Source organism: Volvox carteri, assembly GCF_000143455.1.
Source record: "Volvox carteri f. nagariensis unplaced genomic scaffold VOLCAscaffold_17, whole genome shotgun sequence".
Taxonomy (NCBI): domain Eukaryota; kingdom Viridiplantae; phylum Chlorophyta; class Chlorophyceae; order Chlamydomonadales; family Volvocaceae; genus Volvox; species Volvox carteri.
Genome location: NW_003307560.1, coordinates 1,250,505 through 1,271,730, shown reverse-complemented (window position 1 = coordinate 1,271,730; position 21,226 = coordinate 1,250,505). Strand labels below are relative to the sequence as shown.

General features: G+C 58.0%; 3 protein-coding genes across 3 annotated transcripts; 1 reads left to right on the top strand and 2 right to left on the bottom strand.

The window, feature by feature from the left end:
• Positions 1–255: 255 nt before the first annotated feature.
• Positions 256–8,203, bottom strand: elg18 (acetylglucosaminyltransferase; the record flags this gene model as incomplete). The annotated part of the gene is made up of 15 exons (XM_002950045.1): positions 256–315; positions 559–586; positions 1,109–1,331; positions 1,692–1,818; positions 2,036–2,090; positions 2,411–2,508; positions 3,322–3,433; positions 4,072–4,270; positions 4,438–4,518; positions 4,957–5,156; positions 5,615–5,749; positions 6,376–6,456; positions 6,772–6,974; positions 7,208–7,347; positions 8,164–8,203. The coding sequence occupies 15 exons, from the start codon at positions 8,201–8,203 to the stop codon at positions 256–258; spliced, it is 1,782 nt and encodes a 593-aa protein (XP_002950091.1).
• Positions 8,204–10,665: 2,462 nt separating this feature from the next.
• Positions 10,666–16,964, bottom strand: cct5 (chaperonin complex component; the record flags this gene model as incomplete). Its single annotated transcript, XM_002950044.1, has 12 exons — positions 16,857–16,964; positions 16,608–16,758; positions 16,091–16,409; positions 15,355–15,454; positions 14,159–14,323; positions 13,594–13,749; positions 13,149–13,280; positions 12,417–12,594; positions 12,000–12,106; positions 11,569–11,689; positions 11,116–11,192; positions 10,666–10,722 (listed from the first exon to the last, which is right to left on the bottom strand). Exons 1-12 carry the CDS (start codon positions 16,902–16,904, stop codon positions 10,666–10,668), a joined length of 1,611 nt encoding a protein of 536 aa, XP_002950090.1. The 5' UTR covers positions 16,905–16,964.
• A 2,461-nt stretch (positions 16,965–19,425) lies between these two features.
• VOLCADRAFT_60069 (kinesin-like protein) lies at positions 19,426–21,101 on the top strand (the record flags this gene model as incomplete). The annotated part of the gene is made up of 3 exons (XM_002950160.1): positions 19,426–19,530; positions 20,396–20,550; positions 20,972–21,101. The coding sequence occupies 3 exons, from the start codon at positions 19,426–19,428 to the stop codon at positions 21,099–21,101; spliced, it is 390 nt and encodes a 129-aa protein (XP_002950206.1).
• Between the last annotated feature and the right edge of the window lie 125 nt (positions 21,102–21,226).

Here is a 21,226-nt window from a genome sequence, read left to right as displayed (position 1 = left end):
CGGGAACAAGTTGCCGTACATAGAGTCAAAGTTGGATATACGGATGCATGATTCTAGTGGGCTCCAGTTCAGCATACTCGCTGTTCCTTTCCAGGTACACCCCCACAGTAACCACTTGGTCACTAAAAAATTACCATGGTGAAAAAGCTTTAAAGCCACTGGCTAGTGGCCAATGATCAAGCTATCACCCCTACATAATGATTACGATGAAGCGATGCAGCTATTGCTGCTGATGACGGCAGCAATGCTGACAGGTTAGCGAGTGTGCGGGATGCGGCTATGCAGCCACTGCATAATGGTGGCGAACGCATCATCCTGCGCCGGGTCGCCCCGATATGGTCGCGGTAGGGGGAACCGCCGAGGGACCCCCACCCCACTGCCGGCCCCGGCCGTGCTGTGACCTTCAGTCATCAGGCCCCGCCTCCGCCTCTGCCGCCGCGACGCCACCCCTCCCGCCCCGGCGGCCGCTGTTGCCGCCGCCGTCCCCCCCTCGTCGTCTTCGGTGGAGTGTCCCGCGGCCACTTGGTTGCGCTGCTGCGCGCTTCTTAGCTCACTCACCAACTTGGGAAGGGATGCCCAGCGGTACCTGCGGACAAACAGACAGACAAACAGGCGGACAAACCGATGGACAGGCCGGCAGACAGGCTGACAGACAGACGGACGAACAGGGGGCATCCCCTGTGGGGGTTACATCACGCACATCACCCGACTTGTTTATTGTATCTAAGCAGCACACAACTACAACACAACCAAGGATGTTTGGGTTATGCGGGCAGGGCAGCACTATACCACAGGGGGCAATCATCCGCTCTGATTAGCATCAACTCAGCACGATATGTAGCAGTACAACTGCGCGATGCCGTACAGCTTCTCCACGACGAACGGACAGCATACGGTTACAGGTAGCTTAATAATCCTTCACCTTTACCGTACATACATACAGGGCGGCGGGCACCCCAGGTGAGAAATGTCGCTTCTCCAAATCCGTTTCCTAACGGCAACAACCCCCCTTTCCATCCCAAACACACACAAACAAAAAATCACACACACTACCCGCCTCGACCCTCGTGCCTCCCCGCCCTTCCCTCGCCCCTCCCCCAGCCCTCACCTCTGCCACACCCTGCCGAGGTGCGCCTGCTTGCTGCGAATGGCCCTCTGCGGCACCGCCCGAAGTACGTCCAGCAGCCGAGGCACCGCCTCCTGCGGCAGTCTCAGCGCAAAGGCGTCCAGTTCTAGAACGTTCTCAAACACGGCCTCCACTCCGTCCGCTATGACCACGGGAATGCAGCCGTGGAGTACCGCGTCCTCCATGCGAGCCGACCAGCCATCACCTGAGTTTGGGAGGTTGCGGGGTTGGGGGTTTTGTAGCTCGGGTTGCTGAGTGAGAGACGTAAGGATGGGGGTGGGGGTAGGGCCGCGGGAGTAGTACAAAACGGGCTGCAGTACAACAGATGTGGTGGCTGCCCCGCTGGTGTTGTGAGGTGCTTGCTGGGGCCCTGGGAGGGCGAAGGTGAGAAGGGGCCCTGGCATGATGACATCAATAAAGGAGTGTGACAGTGGATACGTGGTGGATGTGGAGGACGGTGGTGTGGGCGTGCGGGTTTCCATGTCTGCTGTCGCCCCTTCCCCTCTCTCTCCCCCCAATGCCCCCTCTACCCTATACACACACACACACACACACCCAATCCCACCGGGGGCCACCAGACAGAATATCGCCCTGGAGAGCATCTCCGAGTAGTCGCCCTCCACATCACTGCCGTCGCCGATGTAGAAGCGGTACTTCTCCGCCCAGCCGCCCTCCTTGGCCATCTTGTAAATCTGGTTGGGTGGGTTTGGGTGAGGTTTCATTTCGTTGGTTGGGTGGGTTAGGTAAGGAACGCGGTTTTAGCAGCGGCCTCACATCCCTCCCCGTCATCCCCCATTCCTCGTACAGTCAACATGGCCTCCAAGCTATGCAAATCCCCAAACTTCCCCTTTTTCCCCTTCCCCTCCGTCGCCGCGGCTGTAGCAGCAGGGGCAGTAGCACAAGCAATACCTGTTGCCGTACTCCTCGGCTGTAGTTGGGCAGTCGATTTTTACCCACATCGCCCCTGCGCGGCACCAGCCAGGTAGGTGGGGTGAGTGGGGTGAGAGGGGGTTACAACACGACGAATGAGCAGCAGGGAATGTGGAGGACTGGCAGGGGGCGGCCGGATGAGGGACACGATGCACAGAGGCGGAAGAGGCGGAGGAGGTCCCGAGGGGGGTTCACGGCTGCTGCGTCAGATAACACATACGATAGCCACCACATCGTGAACGCGACAGGCAGCAGCTCTACCTCTCGCTTTACCTCTCTTCCCCCGCCAACACCCAGGGCACACACACACACACACACACACACACAGACAGACACACACACAGACACACACACCTGAAAAAGAACAACAGGTCCCGCTCCCGGGCCGGGTTGCCTTGCAGCGGACTAGCGTGATAGTGACTGGGCGCCTTGAACGCGGGGATAACAAGGTCCTGTGTGTGTTGGGTTGTGTAGATGTAGGTGTGCGTGTGTTGGGGTGAGGGGAGGAGGTTGAGGAAGGGGCTTATGTAAGGGGGTATTTGCGGTCGCGGAGGTGTCGCGGAAGGGAAGTCCACGTGGGGAAGAGGGCACGTGGGGAAATACACACACGAGCTCGGGCGTAGGGTGCATGCGGGGTGGAAGAGAGCGAACCCGTGCGGGCGGGCGTGTGTGCGTGTGTGTATGTGTGAGAGAGAGCGAGAGCGAGTGTAGGTGTAGGTGTGAAAAGAGAAAAAGCTGCTCAATGAGGTTTCGAGGGTTTCGAGGGCCCTGATCCACCTGCAGCTGATCCAGCTGCCCCAACGTGCTCCGCAGCTCGACCCAAACCCACATGACATGTTGACTCCCCCCAGACATATATACATACATACATATATACATACATATATATACATACATATATATACTAGGGTTTGGCACTACTGGTAACGCGCGGCCATTGCTCCCGGGAGATCCCGGGATCGATACCCGTTAGGGTAAAAAATCCTTCCGTTGGTGGAAGGTATGCGCCCCTAGTTGATGGACGGTGGTGACCTGGGATAAAGTTAACCTGCGAGCCAACCAGGAATGGAATTGGGCCGCTGTCGACCCGGCAGATTCCATTGGATGCTGGTGGTAGGTGCGGAACCTGAGCGATCCACTGAGAAGTTGACCAGGGTGACTGGATGAGGGTGCCCCGAAATACCGGGGAAGGCAGGGTTTCGCAGGGTAGCTGCCACGGGCGAAGATATACCCCCCTGTTTCACACATCATACATATACACACACCTTCTCCGGGTTAAAGCAGGGGTGACCCTTGATGTACTTGACGAAACCCTCGGGCTGTAGGGGCCCTGCAAAGTCACTGTCGTACTTGTCGGCCAGGAAAGCGGTGTTGCTCCTGGGGTGACAAGGAACGGCGGGGGGAATTAGTGTGGGTGGGAGGAGGGGGAGAGGGGGTGTTGATCACCCCCGTGGGGGGAGAGAGGGGGGCCGCAGATGGGAGGGTAGGGGCCCCGGTATTCCAAGTGAGCCACGCAGTCCGAGGGCGCTTGGCTCGCCTCGGCTCGGCCATTATACAGTCTTACACGGGGGGGTAGTAAGAACGGGGGTTAACAGGAAAAAGCAAAGCGAGGGAAGAGCGGAGCTGGGGGCCTTTGAAAGGCGGGGCCGTCCGTTGCATAGAATTTCAAAACACAGATACGGTACACGATAAAGTATTGGCAGTAGGCCTACCAGGACAACGGGCGACGGGCCGGGGCTTTGGTTCGCTTCAACGGCGTCATGTCATCAAAGCATCGGAATCTGCTCAGGTGAACAACCCTGGCTTCCCACGAGCCACGCGAAATCCCCCCCCATCACCACAGCACCATGCCCCATCTACCTTTAAAGCATCTCCCGCCTCACCCTTCCTCCTCCTCCACCACCTTCCCCAGCCCCCCCCTCCCCCCTCCCCCCTCCCCCTCCCTAGCCAGATGGCTCCCTATGCCTCCCCCGAAACCCGCCTAAATCCCCGAAACCACGGCACGCCGTACATACGTGTGGTTTAGCTCCGTACGGCCCCAGTGCGTGAGCCATATGGAGGCGTTGATAGCGGTGGGGGCCCAGCAGGCGCCTTCGTCGTGTGTGAACAGCCAGATGTGGTCACGTCCGCCGCGACGGCGCCAGTACGGAAAGGTGGAGTTAATCCAGTCCAGCGTGTCACGAACCATGTTGACCATCTGCTTCACACGGGGACCTGCGGGCATGTGCGTGAATACGTGTGTGGGTTTCCGGAGGGTGCCCCCGGGAGTGGGGTATTAGCGGGGTGGATGCTGCTAGGAGTGCGGGGTGGGGTTGGTGCCGGTGGGCGGGGACCTCAACCCAGGTACACCCCCAGCTGCAGCGCAAACAGCAAGCACTGACCTCTGTTGACCGGCAATCGGCATGTGACAGTAATGACCCGAGTTGCGGGCAGGACCTCGCAAAGATGGTGATGAGCCCGAGCTGGGGTGGGGGTATGGCGGGGTGGACGAGACGAGACGAGGAGCAGGAGCAGGAGGAGGAGAGGGGACAAAGGATGCCACCGAAAATCCCGCTCTTCGTGAATCACACCCACACTCACACCCACACTCACACTGACACTCACACTCCACACCCAGGCCCACCTAGCCGCCCTGCTCACACACTCACACTGCCTGCTGACCTGCACCTCCTAACCGGCAACCCCTAACCTCAGAAACACCTAACTCAGGCAGCTAAGAAAAACGCCCGTGTCTAAACCAATTCTAAAACCGTCGCAACCCGCACCTATCGCTCGAGTTCCCCCTTTTGTCCTTTCCTAAACCAGCATGTCTTCCCCTCACCATTCCCCGCGAAACACACACGCATACACACACATACACACGCACGAACACACAAGGACCCCGGCTCCCCCGCCCTCACCCCCCGGCTCCGGGAACCACGGCGCATCCGCCCACACCCCAATGGGGAAGGGCAGGCAGGAGGCGTAGTGCGGCACATAGAAGAAGTCCGCCTCCTCCGGGTCGAAGGTCCGGTGCTCGCTGATCAGCAGCGACTCGTGCAGCAGCGTGTCGGCCGCATACACCCACACGTCCGTCCACTGGGTGCCGTTGTCGGGCCACCTGTGCAGCCGGTGGACGCACCAGGTGGGGCTGACCCTGGGGGGCGCGGGGGGGGACGCGTGTGGGTTTCAGACGGGAGTCAAGGGGGGGAAACACCCTGCCGTGTAATTGCCCGGCGTTAAGGATCAAATCGGAAAAAAGGCCGGGAGGGGAAGCTTGAGAGGCAAGGATGGAAGGTAAGTCGGTATGTATGAAGGGGTGCCGCGGCGGCGAGGTGGGCAAAGCAGGGGGGTTCGGGAGAGAAGGGAAGAGCGTCTCGAGGGTCGTTGGGAAAGAGGGAAGGAGTCCTGAACTCCTAGGACATACGGGCACCAGAGCCGCGGGTGTATCCGCGGGTTTCCCCGAGTACAGGAAACCCACATTACGGTGGAGGAAGACCGGTACTGTACATGCCTGTATGCATGTGGCCCCTTCTGCATGCCGGAGGTAGGGCTAATGTACAGCATCATCCGGCATACCTGTACTGCAGGAGTTTGCTCTGGTACAGCGGTTCCAGGTCGTACACGTAGATCAGCGGCCGCCTGCGCTCCGCCCGAGGCGGGGGCTCCATCGCGGCGGGGGGCTCCGAACCCACAACCCCCTCCAACCACCGCCTGCAGCATCACAACCACCACCAACAACAACAAACAACAGTAGCACCGCCAAGAATAGGGACAGTAACATTGGCAATCACAGACACCAATAACAACAGCAACACTCCACGGCAAGAATCTCCACACACTTACACACGGCAGGCGGCTGGCAGAGGTTAAGGCCTGACTTCTGCTCCCGGCCGACCCGGGTTCAAATCCGCCTGCCGGCTCCTCGGGTGTTTGAGGACTGTTGAAATGGGAGGAGGCCCCCCATCATATGGACGTGATAATATCAACTTGCGAGCTGACCAGGAACTAAGTTGATGCGCCGTTGATCCGCTAGATTTGGTTGGATGCTGGTGGTGAGTTGCCGAACCCAACGAATACATTCTGAAGTCGGATGGGGTGACGGATTAGGGTGCCCCTCTCGCAGGGGAGAGCAGGGACTGCCCCGGGAAAGGGGGCCGCTGGCGAAGTTAACCACCCTGTAACAACATACATACACACACACAGACATCCCCTGTTCATTACCCGGCACATCCCGGCATGCATCCCCTCAAAACCCGGTGCGCAGTCCCTGCATCCTACAACAAATCCAACCACCCTCCCGCCCTCACACCCAAATCCCCGACGACACACTCACTCACTTTTGGCGGATGCCGCTAGGCAGCGGCGACAGCCCCGCCCGCCTTCGCGCACAGTCGTGCCCGTAATACCCCGCGTCGCATCTGCGGGGCGGCGGGAACTGTTTCGCGTTTAGTGCTCCGTGGGATTTCGTACCGCGGCTTTCCCATTCCCTTACATTCGGGCAAAAACAAACGGACAAACTAAAACCCAAACCAACAAACCTTCTTTTAAACAATTTAAACACTTGAAAGAACTGAAATACAAATCAATGCTCCAACGCAGCTGCAAAGCTCCCATCCCAAGCGCCCTGCCTGCCCAACCCAAGTTAAAACTGTAACGCAGCCCAGCTTCTCACCTAAACCGAAAACCCTGATCCCGTCCCCCCATTGGCACCCCCCAAACCCGTATACACGCACATGCACCAGCCCAGGTAGCACTGTCCATGTCCGCTGCACGCCCCCGGGCAAAACGCCTCCACGGGTTGGTCGCACGTGCGGCCGCCCCACCCGTCCATGCCACAGCCAGGCACCCAGATAGGATCCGTCACGTTGCAATAGCCCTGAGGGCCGTACACGTTGTCGTACGGTACCTCGCCGAACGCCCAGGAGCCGTTCCAGGTCTGCAGTCGCGTGAACGGCGGACAGCATGCGGGGGGTAGAGGATGTTGGAGGTTAGCAGTTGCAGCACCTAGAGCAGCAGCAGCAGCAGCAGCAGCAGCAGCACCGGTCCCCTGGTCGCGGAGGAGAGGGGAGCGGAGCTGCGTGGAGAGGGTTTGTGTGACCCGCATTTGAACGTCCCCATCCGCCCAGGTGTCGCCCCCCCTTGCCCTCAGGCCCTGCCCTCCCCCCTCACCGTCTTAGGCGCATGGTGCATGGTAATGAGAGGCCGTCCCACTCGGATGGGCGGCGTGCCGGGCGGGGCATCCGGCGGCGCAGGGACGCGACCCATGGGCCCGTCACAGTAGCAGATAGCCGTGTCATCGTCGCAAACGCCTGTGCACCCGCCGGGTTGTGGGGAGGTGGGTGAGGTGCCGTAACTCCATGTGCATACACACACGTACACGTGTGTGTGTTGGGCCAGGCCAGGCCATGCTATGCTATGCTATGCCAGGGCAGGGCAGCAGCGGAGCGGCAGTCAAGCAGCCCTAGAGCCTCACTAGACCAAAACCCGTAACCCCTGGTGCCAAACAAAGTGGGGCCAGGGAACCCCGGGAAGGAAAGCTCGGTACGGAAGCACCAATAGGTCGTACAAGTAGTAGGCGGGCTAGGGTGTATGGCAATAATGGAAAGGCGGGGATAACGCGCTTATGGAACGTGCATGTATGTATGTATGTGTGGGGTGGGGGTGGGGTGGGGATGAGGGCGGGAATCGCATAGGACGACGACGCAAAAATGAACAGAAGGCAACAGCCCCCCCACGCCGTCCAAAGCAAAAGCACCAACCGCCTAAGAGTCCAGAGTCCAGAGCGATGGAGCAACTGCAACTCGAAGGCCGTTTTGGGGAATGTGCGATCTGGGTTATGGCACTGCCCCGGGGGGTGGGGGGTCCAACACGGTTCACATGGATTTCCGTTGTAGCGATGCATATGGTAAGGGGAAACATATGCAGAGTCAGATTGCACACATACACCCACACATATATATATATATATATTTACCTCCGCACCGCCCGTACAGGAAGTGCACGTTCCTCGTGCCCAAGTCCAAGTCACGTTTGTCGGGCCCGATGTGGGAGTACGGCTCGCTGCGTCGCTCAAAGGGATCCCTGTACGGCACGGCCAACCATGAACGATCACCTTACATACACACCTTCCCCCGCAACGCACAGCCAGGAAAATAAAACGCACATACCCAGCTCTTAGGAAGCACGGGCCCCTGGATGCGGAATACCATACCCGGGGGGCTCCTTGCAGAAATGCACTACGGCGCTGCTGCTGGTGTGCCGAACGACGACAGGGCAAACACCAGTGTACGATAAGAAAACACCCTGGTGGCAGCCAGGAGATGCTGCCCTCGAATAAACCGCAAACAAGGGGGAGGTTTATTGGCGCCCATAAAACCGCTCTATCAGAACACACAATACGTATGGGCACTACATCTGATAATCTCCCGGAGGGCATATCACTCCATGGCCATATGTCGTACAGGGGGGTACGGCAACCTGGTGGGCCCCATGATGATATAGCTGCCTCTCACTATCGCGAGGAAGGTAGCACGAGCACCACACAACAGGCACCACACACCGCCACTGCTGTCCCCGTCCCGCCCAAGCTGATGCCGTGAAGTACGCCGAACTGCCGTACAGTCATGCGATGACGCAGCGCACCAGGCCCTCTCCCCTCTGGAGCAGCAGCGGCTCCATGAAAGAAAAACACGTGTCATACCTCTGTTGGTTCGCGCAGGGCCGCTTGAAGGGCGTCTTGCAGCCCGGTCCCGTCCACCCGGCAGGACAGTCACATTTCCCCGTGTCGTAATTGCAGCGGCCCACATTATTGCAACCGCCAGGGCAGTCCATGTCGCCGCGAGGCGCAGGCCGCCAAGGCACCAGCTGCAGGTGTTGTAACACGCAGAGTCGTAATATGAGAAGGGACAACCATCGGAATGGGTTAGTTCGGTTGGTTGGGTTGACCAGTTGAGCTTTAGAGGGACGGGGGAAGGGAGTTTGTTCGGGGGCCGCATGGAGGGTCGAGGACGAAGCATCTAGGGTGATCGGTGTTTAGCAGTCCTCGCTGTGTTTGTGGCTGTCTGTGTTGTGTGTTTGTGGGTGTTGTGGAATATCCGCATCCGGTCCTACTTCCCAAAATGTGTTCTGGTCCTACTGCACACATCCCACGAGACAGATGTGCGCCCGCGGTCCCTTCCAGCGCCAAGAGTAGAACCTTCCCCCAGGCTAATATGAAAAACAAACAAACATATTGCCCGGAATCGTGACCTCTTACGCCGAACCGATGCCCCTCCTTCCCTGTCCATCCAACTCCTACCCGCAGGAGTCTAGCCAATAGCCACCGCCTAAACCCCGGCAGACCTCACGGCCGCCTTACCTCCTGTGCAAAGAAGTTTGTGCACCATGTTCCGCGTGTGTAAGCACAGCGCTGTTTTGAGGCGTAGCCCTGGATGCTTTGAGACTTTGTTGTCCAGCTGTTCCCCAGGCAGAAGAATAACCAAATTAACAGCATCCTTATAAATGGAACCTGCACAGCAAACTGGCCTTGAGCAATTTAACAGATTGGTAAACACTGTTGGAAAACATAATTCAATGTATATGATATAATCTTGGCGCCCTGTTATCTGTTTTCACGAAACTTTACTGAGACAAAGTCATAAGACCTTAACATTGGCGAAACATGACCGCCCTTCAGTATAACCCCTAAGCATTTCAATCGTTTCATGCGTAACGAGAATCTGGGCCCCATCGAATGTGTAACATTTGACAGGAAACTTTTACTGATACTTATGATCTGAATCAGTACGGGAGTACGTGTGCCGACTATGCCCATAGACTTTAGTCAGGGTGGACGAACAATGACAATTGCTTTGATGATAATTACAGATATCAACAAACCCATAATTCATCTTGGGCCGTGTGGCCAGCAGGTGACCTGTGCCACTGTCGCAGCCCAAGGATCGCGCCGGAAAAGCACATCAGCCTGCAAAGCCACGCTGCACGCAAAGCTCTCGCATATCATAGGTGTTACCACAGTCAACCAAGCCTTACGACACGTACGTCCTGCCACAAAAGCTGCGATTCCGAAGCGCACTAAACGCAACATCCACCACCCTGTCGCGAGGAGCAGGCTTCCGGCTTCAGCTGGCGGACAGCAAACCCAACCGCCAACACCATACCTGGATTTACGACGGTCCTTCCACAAAAACGACCGAGGCAGCCGATGCTTGCCGAAACACCTCCAAAACCCTGCCGCCTCCGAACACGCATGCGGATTTTAGCAACACACAGCCTTGTTTCCACAGCCCTCTGACACTTAGGCACTGCGCGATGCACCTTATTGGTGCCATAAGCAAGCCCAGCCCTGCCCAGTGCGTGCTACAGCCATCCATGCGCCATGTTACGAATCACAAGCAACAAGCGCCTCGGACTTGGTTGAGGGCACGCCACGATCTCTCTAGGCTTGATTACAGCATCCCCAACAATTCGAAGAGCCAAAGGACGGGAACTGCACAGCCTTACGGATGTAGGATTACAACCGAGGAAGAGCTTTGCGCCTCTGGGCCGCATTCTCAGCCCCAGATGTCCTGTCCGCAGTCAGTCATGCTCACTTCCGGTCTGAATCCGTGCTCCCGCCGCCGATCCCCTCATTCAAATTCCGACGGCTTTATAACATCATCGATTTTCAAGATCATCTTGCACACCTGCGCGTCGTTATCCAACACAGGGTAGAGCGCTAAGCACTTCGGATGTATACGCACCACCGGTAGTCCGCAACGAAAACATGAGGATGAGCGGAATGAGTCGACTAGTACTGTGAATCTAACCGGTACAAACTGTTGGGACTGGATGCTGAGAGCCTCACTCATGAATAGATATTGCGGCGTCCAAGTATTCGAGCGTTGCAAGCAGGTAGCCTGCTATCAACCAGGTGGTATGGTGTCTTAAACCCGCCTGCTCAGCAATGATGGCCCCGTTGACGGCCTCCTTGCTTGTAGAGCGAACAGTGCCAGGTTACATGCAGGTAGTGCAGAATGCTGGCTGTTGTAACCAACCAAGCATGATCTGTCAGACCAGGGAAACCCCAACTCCCTCACCTGCGTTGCGAGGAACAATTGCTGCTTTTTCCCAATGACCGTCTCGAAGACGTTTTGCGCACGCATGTCGTTGGTGCCTTCGGGGAAAGGAGGAAAAATATGTCATGGACAGGTTTCCCGGGGTGCAGGCCAGGAACGCAGGACGCAAGGTGAGGCAGCAGACATCTTGCCTTGGCGCATCCCAGTTCTAGCAGCAGACATGTGCGAGGCAAACCGCACTGTTCAACTTCAGTAACACACGTAGGCTATGACGCAAAGGCTCCGGTTTTGCATATGCCGCAAAATTGGCATGCGAACTCAGCCAAGCACACAACCACATGTCCTTACCAGCAAGCTATATGCCATATTGTTGGAAACCTACCCCGAATAGTGTTTGTAAACAACAGCTGCACATCGAGCACGATTCGTGCGGAGCAGCTTTTCCCCTGGTGCAAGAGGCACGCGGGCACTTACCCACGTCGTTGCAGTCAATTCCTAGGTAGGGGTTTGATTCCTCCAGCTGGCGCTTCTTCACGGCCGTTAGGCTCTCAATGGGCGGCAAGCCACTGTTCTCTGCCAGGGCCAGCGGCACCGCCTGCCAGGACAAAGCATGGTACCGTGTGCCTCAGCTGAGCTGTACACCTACACCAATTACATTCTCACCGTAGCTTACACTACAGCTCGACTGCATTTGTCCTAATCCGCAAACCCAACATCACTTCACTCACACTGGGGCAAGACCCGAGACTTTATTGGTGTTCCCTAGTTATGAGTCAAAAGGAGACAGCAGGCGACAAGGAGGCGGGGAGATCAAAGGGAGGGATAGACCTTAGCACACGGAGCCGTGCTGCACGCAACACCACAATAGGAGTTAAATCAGCGCCACAGCGTGAACGCGAGCCCACCTGCAGCGCGTCCGAGAAGGCCCGCATGGCGTAGTGTTCCACTCCCGTCACCTTGTCCGCCTCCTCCTCCACCGCCAGCGCGCAGCTGATTTCCGCAGCGCCGCCACCTGGCGTACGGGACATCAGGAGTTTAGCTTCCATGTCGATTCTAAGCAGTGAACCCACGCAGGAGCTTAAGACATGCTGCGCGGGGACTTCGTGTCACTTCGACCTGACGCCCGTATTATTGCAAGCCCCTAGTTCACTGATTCGAGCACGTTAATACCTCCAACCCCATTGGCCATTCACTTGTCGCGACATCTTCTGAAAAGCCTGAAAGGTGGAAACCGTCAGTTAGCGAACAGGACCCGGGCGCTAGCGGCGAGGCAATCCCCTTACGAGGCCCTCATACCCATTCCCCTCCAGCTCCTGTCTCACCGTATACAATGGCGTTGTCACGCACCAGGTTGCGCGCCACGCAGATGGCGTCGTGCAGCGACCGCTTAATCTCGTCCAGGACCATGCGGTTGCCGCCGCGGACAAAGATGGTGACGGCCTTGAGGTTGGGGCAACCCTCAATGACCAACATCTTATCCTTTGTGGTGCCAAAACCCACCTGCAAGGTGCCGGCCGGTGTGCAGGTTGGCTAAAGTTTTGAAGGTGAGCGGAAGGGGATTATCATGTCGAGGGGAACGGATCCCCAGGCCGAATGGCGTTGGCGACCGCGGGGAAATGGTAACGCTGCTGTGTAGGATGGTACAGATTAACGCGTGTAGAAACAGAGTGATTATAAAGCGACCGATTTGGATTGCAGCAGCGAGAGGGTCAGAACAGGCTGAATCCGTCGAATGACGTTCCATGGATGGTGCTAATCTTTAACGATGCAGGGTGCTACTGCTTATGTTTATGCAGTAATGGCGCGGACGTGGACGAATGCAATATTGCGTCACAACTTCTTTCACATGCAGGGGCTTGCATGGCTCCGGCTTCTGCATCATCACCATGACCTCAGCACCCTGAAAACTTCACCAGATGACACAACAGGGCTCGCGATGTCCATGCAAACTATTGTCACATCAGCCGAGGAAAACTGCCAGGAGTGAGTGGACGGAACCTAAACCGGCCCTCATAATACCAAACCCGGCCCAACATTCAGCCCGTCTAGCGCACCTCCTTCACGCTACCAGCGAATCCTAGCTTGTCCTGGCTTAGCTCCTCAAAACGAGGCACGATGCGGGCTCCAGTGGCCATAGCTAGCAGCTCAATCTCAACGCCGCCAACCCATCGCACCGCAGGCAGGTCCTGGCGGAAAAGAAACAAAAGGCGAAACAGCGTTTGCCATACACGGGAAACAAGGTAACGAAACAGCAGGCATGAAGGACACGAAGCAGGGTTAAGGGAGCGGCATGCGAGGGGCGAAACGAAAGGACCTGGCAGCAAGGTAAATTGTCGCGGGGACTTTAGCAGGCAAAGAGACCTTACAATACAGACGCTTGCGGAAGGGACCCAAGTGCTTGGCGTGCCCTTGACTAGCACCCAGTCGGTATCTTCGGACAATCGTGAAGCCCTGAGGCAATCCATGGCAATCACCAATCTCGCAAAGAAAGTCCCTCACCTGGTGCATGAGCAAGTGGTTGGCCTCGTCATCGAAACCCCACTGGCAGATGACCAGCTGAGCGCCACTGTCCTTGCAGCGCTGGACCATGTCCGTGAAATAGGTCCGCTCGGCGTCGCGCAGCGCTTCGAACTTCTCCACCGTGTCAATGTCCACCTACGAGGGTTGACTTTTGACTCCGTTAGGAGGACGAAGCGGGCCATCCATTTGTGTAACTCAGGACGCAAAAGCAGTAGACTAATGAGAACCTCGGCTGAGCGGGTAATCCGGACTGGACGGAACTAGTGCTTTTGGCCATTTAGAAATTATGGAACAGCGGTAACGTGTCGCATACTGGCCAGTGAGGCTTGCACGTCAGGAACAGCTTGACACCCAAATCCCAGAAGTGGACAATCAAAGTGCTTAGCGAGCGCGCGGGGAAGCACCATGGGGCTCCGCAAGGCTGTCACTTGTATAGTAATTAAACCAATCGACGCAGTGGATATTGAAACGCCCATATGACGGTAACTCGACAGCATTTCCCGCTGCCCAGCAGCACGCTGAGGCTTCGCCGCAGATCCCCCACCTTGTGCTTGGTTTTCGGCTTAGGCGGCTCAAAAGGGCAGGTGAGGATAGCCACCTTGACGTCGCTCAGCTCCTTTGGCATCTGTGGGTGGCTAAACTCCTTGTCAATGACGATGCCCTCCACCAAACGGGTGTCCTCCATCTTGCCGCCGACCTTGCCCTCCACCTGCGGGATGCGAGGGATGGATGTGGGTGGATGTTCAGCGCGCAAAGGAACCACGCTGGTCACAGTACGTACACGGCTAACAATGATATAGTGTCCATCAAGATGAGGTTGTGGTATGTGCACGTGCGCGTGTGTATAATTAGGAAATGGGCCGCCATGAAAACACCGAAGATGTACGTATATATGACTGCGCGAAACTTGGCAGTGCAATAAAACTAGACGGTAATAGCAACCGTCCCCCTACTGGAAATATACTCATTGGAGCAGACAACTTGTTTCCTTCCTAGGAACACGTAGCAGTTGTACAATAGTCTGTCGCTTTTCGCGAGAGAATCGTGCAGGAGTAGGATGGGAGGCTAACTGTGCGCATCTTGGTGCCAATGAGAGGCACAACGAACGGTATAATGCGCATTCTGACGTCCTACCTGTCCCTTGGCAAGCTTGCGGCTGCTTCCCCCAATCCGTCTAAGTTCGCAGACAGCTTCAATCCCTCGTTCCGAATCTAAAACATCGCAATAAAATATGTTGCCCCAGATAAAATGTAGTTCCGTACGAGCCCAGTTTAGGGGACCATTCTCGTTTCAGGGCCCAGCCCGAAGATTTAGATACGTTGCACGCAAAGCGCACGGGTGCAGTCTCCGGTGCCGGTGCAGACCCCCGCCCGGGTGCCGGTAGGCCTTAGGATGCTGGTTCAGCTGGCCTATGGCCGGTATATACTGCGATGGCTCTCACCTAATTGCTTAAAATCGCTGAGATTTGCTGACTGAAAACGCTGTGCGCCTACACCACAGTTATAGATTTGTAGTGCAGAGGTTCTTTAATACGCCTGCCTGTGTGTACACATGTAGTAGGCCGTACATCTGGCTGACGGACATGCGGCGCGAGCTGGCAGCACAGACCGGGAGCGCTTATACACATTGTCCCAACACCACTAGGCAGCGTGGAGCCCTTTGCTGAACGTCGAATGCTCTCCGTCCGCAACTTAAAGCTGCCCGGCCCACGGGTCCTCTCAAGAAGGCCCACCCACGCACCTTAATCAGGTCCAGGTTCACGTCCCGCCGCTCCAGGTCTGCCACTGCCAGCACGGCCTTGACGCAAATCTCCGCCATCTGTAGCTTTAGCCGTCCCACGCTGAGAGTGGCAAGGAAAAGGGGCGCAGGGGCCGTGCAGACGTGCCGTCATGGTTTCGGCCATGGGGCGGCAACTGGGCCTTTGTGTAAAAAGGTCAGTGCTAACCAGCTATTCAATCGTGGTATTTCATCGTCTCCTCCGACGAAGCAACCTAACGGCTGGCAAAGGGAAACGACAAGCATACAGGTTGCTTAATCGCTCCTCCCCATTAGGTGACGTTACAGCCGAAACTCTACATTACGATAACCCACGCCCCATGGCAAACAACGGTAATCCCCTTGCAAAGCCCGGCACCATTTCCTGACACCCCCTTTTTATTGTGACCGGCGGTGAAAACAGTCTAGGATGCTGCACCAGGGAGGCTTGCAAACGGATCCCGAAAAGTCCAGGTAGCCACCTGAACATTGGGATCTTACCTAAACCCACCGAAACAGTAATCCCCCCCGCACGCAGCAGGTGAGGCTGCGCACCCTGGAACCCAACGACCCCACAAGTTTGCGGGCCGAAACCTAAGGCCACGTACATGCAGAGGGACACATCTCATCAGAATTTATCACACTACCTGTTCCCCCTGCCCTCTCCCCGTCCCAATCCAACACACCAACGCGAGGGTGCAGCTGCACTACCGGGACCTACACTTTTGAGGAGAGGGTTGTCATGCACGTCTTCACGAGGGGCTCGATGTCGTCTCTGCTGAACTCAAACCGAGTTTTTATCTTGTCCAAATTCTCAGTTGCTACCTTGCAGGCCATTTCATAACCCTCGGCGATACGGAGCGGGTGCATCCCCATGTCAAGAAGGGACTCGGCGTGCTCCAGCAGAGCACCCGCCAGCACGACCACACCCGTCGTTCCGTCCCCAATTTCGTGATCCTGTGATTTTGAAAGCTCCACCATGAGCTTGCCAATCTGGTTTTCCACCTCCATCATTTCTAGGATCGTAGCGCCATCGTTCGCTGCAGTGCACAGGCCACAGCATCTCATGGAGCATGGCACGTACTCGCATAGTTTCACCACATATATATGGGGCGGAGCCGGGAGGCCCGCGTCCTCATCTTCCCGCCCAACAAGCCCGCGCGGATAAGTGGCGCCCCCGTTTCGCACGCAAAACCAAAATCATATGTTGTTAATTTCATGTGCGCCAGATCACTTACTGATCGTTACGTCGCCATCGGGACTCTGAAGCATTTTGTCCATCCCCTTAGGCCCAAGGCTGGACCGCAACGTTCGCGCCACAGTCTTGGCAGCCATAATACTGGCTTTAACGGCTTCTATCCCTTTTACCCGTGACTTCCTCTCTTGCTCCTGCGAAGACAGAAGCAGCGCCGTTTCGAGAACTCTAGACGGCGGGCTTCACGCAATAGAGCTAAAATTGAAATCACACACAGAGGAGAAATACGTACCCTAAGAATGATAAACGGCCGCCCATACTCGTCAAATGCTAAAGACATGGCGCCACGATCTTTATAGCAGACGTTTAAGAGCCTTCTACGACTAAGAGCAACGTTACTTGCTCAAGCCTGGACAATGGTGCGGGGATAATTGATTTTCATATGGGGAGGAGGAAAGGTAGGCAACTGCGTTGAGAACCGGTTGGACGAGCTGTACGGGATAGCGCGTGGAATACGCCCGGTTCCAGCTCGAAGAGGCAATAGACACAGAACCTAATGGAGATCTTACCTAGATATAAAATGACGCACTCACTTTGCGACTTCATCAGGGCTCGAAGAACTGTGCACTTGAACAGCTCATAGCTCACCGCTTCGAATCTGCTTAAAATGGTATCTGGATAACGTCGTGACACCCTGTTCGCATTTTGGCATCTCAGAATGCAAGACATCGCAAGGACAGGTGTTTCACTAGCTGCCCTGCGAGAGCTCGCAGAAAGGGTTAGTGCAGGTGTTGAGGAAGGAGCCACTGTTGCGGCCGTCGTTGAAAGCATTATTCGTCCAGCCACGTTGTCTGAGTTGTGCGCGTACGTGGAATTGCTGCCTGACAAAGACCGCGGCGTGCCCAGCTTGGTGGTCATCGCGCCATGGACCATGAGCTTCAGCAGCCTGGTTGACACACTCGCCCAGGAGCGTCCCCCAGATAGCTCCGATCCCGTGTACTTCTGGCTTGACATTCTTGCCTGTAACCTGCACAACGTGGACAACGACGACAGCCTGGACGCTATTTCCCAGGCCTCCACCGTCGTGTCGTCTGTCCCCTCACGCTCCAAACCCTACGCTGGGGGCGGCACCTCTCTCCCAACCTCAGCCCTGGAAACCTATCGCCGCGCTATTCACGCCATTGCAGCTTCTTCCTCCTCCTCGGCGTCCCAAGACGTTACCACCGCCGCCCGCGAAGCACCCATCCTGGCGGTCGTACTCGACGGCGATGCCGCGGTGCTCACATCCCCATGGTGCCTCTACGGCATTTGGTCGTACATGCGCTACCGCCGTGCCGCTGTCGCCGCTGGGAAGCCCGCCGCTATCACTCCGCTTTGCGCAGGGCCATTAGATGTGCTGCTAACGCACCTGGCATGGGAGAACCTTACTCTGCTGCTACCGTCGCCCCAGACACCCGACGCCGTGCATGCAGCGATTCTGGAAGACGTCACAGCGGAGGCGCCTACCATACCGCTGCCGCCAGGTACGGCAACGGCGGCGGCGCCTCCGAAGCACGCTGCCGCCGCGGCGCCGCCGCAGGCCGACGGCGGCGGTGGTGAGGAAGGGCAAGAGCTCGATGTGGAAGGTCGCGTCGCCGCTGCGGACGCAGCCATAAAGCACGGCCTCCTCGCGGCCTTTGAACACCAACTACAAACACTGACGACGGCTATTGCGGCGGCCCAGTCGGCCGCTGCTGCAGGACAGAACCCGGTAGAGCCGGCGGCGGCGGTGCCGCCGTCGCCTCCTTCTGACTCGGCAGGTGCAGCTTCGGACGCTGCCGCTGATGTCGCGGCGGCGGCGGAGCCATCCAGCCAGCCGCCGCCATCGTCCGCTGAGCCCTTCGACCACCAGCTGCAGGCGCTGGCGGCGGCCACCAGCGACGCCTATGGCTGCCTTCTGTGGGCCGCTGGCCGGCCGGCAGAGGGTGAGCCGTACCTGCGCCGCGCCCGGGAGCTTCACGCTGGCTGCCCGCCGCCGCACCCACAGCCGTTAATGCCGCTGATATCGCTGCTACATCTCGGCGCGCTGCTGCACGTGCTGCCGCAGTCGCTCGATGGCGACGAGGCGGAGCTGCTGCTGCGCGGCGCCATCACGAGGCTCGACGCCCCGGACGATGTAGCCAGGAGTGGCGCCGCCGCATCCGCCGCCTCCACCGCTGTACTTGCGGCCCACGCGAGGCATTTCCTAGCTCGGCAGCTGTGTCTGCGGACCTCCAGCCACGCCGCCGGCAGCGCCGCCGCCGCCTCCTCCCGCGACGCCAGCAGCCTGGACCACCTCCGCGGCGCCGCAAGTGCCGCCTCCAGGGAAGGCGCAACGGGCTCAGCGCTGCCGACCGCGGCGGCAGCTCCGCCGCCGCCGCTGAGCGGTGCCGCCATTATGGCGCTGCCGCCGGCCGGAGCTGGTGGCGGCTCCCTGGCGGAGGTGGTGCCGTTGCTGCGTACGGCATTGCCGGCCTTCGAGACGCACTACGGCGGGGGGCATTTGTTGACCCTGGCTGTCCGCTGTAACTTGGCCTTGTCACTGAAGGTACTTGAAGAGGCTTCAAGGCGCACACACCACCTGTAATGTTGGGGTGCACACACTACCGTAAATGTTTGGTGGAAATGGCCGTCCTGGGGGTGTCCTGGGCGGCGCATCATACCCGTCATTTGCTCGGAGGGGGAAGGAGGAGGGAACACGCAGGCACGAGGACAGAGAACACCTTACATAGAACACGACGCACATGCAGACATACATGCAGACATACAGACAGACAGACACCGTCCTCCCGCACCCCCCCTCGCCACAGGACCAGGGCAAACTCGACGAGGCGGAGCCCCTGATGCGGGCTGCTCTGGTGGCGTGTGAGGGCAGTCTGGGGCCCAGCCACGTGGACACCCTGCGCTGCATGAACAACTTGGCGGGCTTGCTGGAGGAGCAGGTGCGGGTGGGTGGAAACCACGCCCCCTAACGCCGCCGCGCTCCCATCAGGGACCCCGATGTGGATTTCGGCAGTCCTTTCTTCAATTCCATGTTGTTGCACCAGCGGCGATTCATCTCCTCTCCCTCCCATCTCGACCGCCTCCCAACCTCACTGCCACGTCCCCCCCCCACGCACATACACACGCACACACGCGTACTCGCGGCTCGGTTGGTCAACAAAACATACGTACATACATGCATACATACATGCGTACAGGGCAAATTGGACGAGGCCGAGGCTCTGTTGCGGCGAGCTGCCGAGGCCGCTGCCAGCAGTCTGGGCCCCGCACACCCCTACACGGCGAATGCACTGTCCAACCTAGGGGTAGCGCTCCGGAAGGTAGGAAGGGGGGAGGAGGGAGGAAGGCGGGGGGTAAAGGGGGGAAGGGAGTTTACACACGGAAGAGACGGCATGTCAAGTGCCGATATCCAGGGCACCGGTGGGGATGTGGATGGGGTTGGGAACTTGGTGGCGAGGTAGTTTCCCGGGGCAACGGAACGGGTGCAGCTGCCTAGCTAGGGTTTTCCCTGAGGTCCAGGGAGGGTCCCCAACTCCAATTCCTCCTCCTCCTCCTTCTCCTCCTCCTGCTCCTGCAGGATCCTGACTGGCAGTGCTGCTGACGTCGCTCCCCCCCTGTACACGTTTTACATGGCCCGTGTTGCGTTTTGTGCCGTGTGGGTTTTCCTTCCGCACCTCCCTACCCCCCTACCCCCGATGGATGCTTCCACACAACCCCTCCCTCCACACCCACCAGGACCCCCAAAACACAAATCCCCGTTACCCCCCATCCCCCGTCTTGCCCCCGCCGTCTTCCCTCCAGGCTGATAAGCTGGAGGAGGCTGAGGAGCTGTTCAAAACCGCCCTGGGGATCCGGGAGAGCCTCTTGGGGCCGCTGGCACTGGACACAGCCGCGTCCCTGACCGACCTGACCTTGCTGCTGATGGACCAGGGCAGGTTGGGGGAGGCGGAGCCGCTGCTCAGACGGTGAGGGGGTGTATGTGTGTGTGTGTGTGTTGATGCTGGTTACGGTGGTGGTTACGGTGGTAGGCAGACTGTAATTATGCGTCCTAGGGTGAATCGTTTTGTCTGTCGCGATTGTTGGTATCTCCAATCCCCCCCCCGGCTGCGCTGCCCATTGCGACATGCCGTACTGCGCAGTGGCGGAGCCCCACGACAGCGGCGCAAACACGACCATGGCCCACACAAACCTCCAAGACAAACCCAATGTGAAACCCCAAAGCATCCCCCGGCCCCAACCCCAAACCCCAAACAACCCCCCCACACACACAAACCTCCTTCCCTTCCCTTCCCTTCCCCTGCTCCTTGTCGCTTAGTCCACATCCTGCTCTGTGCGACCTCCCCTCCCCTCCCCCTCCCCTCCCCCCCTCCCACTCCCCTTTCCCAGGATTCTGGATATCCGCGAGGTGGTTCTGGGTCCCGAGCACCCGGGCACTGCCGCCTCCCTCATCGACCTGGCCTCCCTGCTGGGGCAGATGGACCGACATGCGGAAGCGGAGCCGCTGTTGCGAAGGTGAGGCAGGGGGGAGCGGGGGAGGGGAGGGGGGAGAGGGGGTTGAGTACGTGACTGCTACGGCGGCAGGTGATGAATTTTTGCATTTCCAGTTCCGATCCAGCGATCCAGATCTTCCCTCCACATACA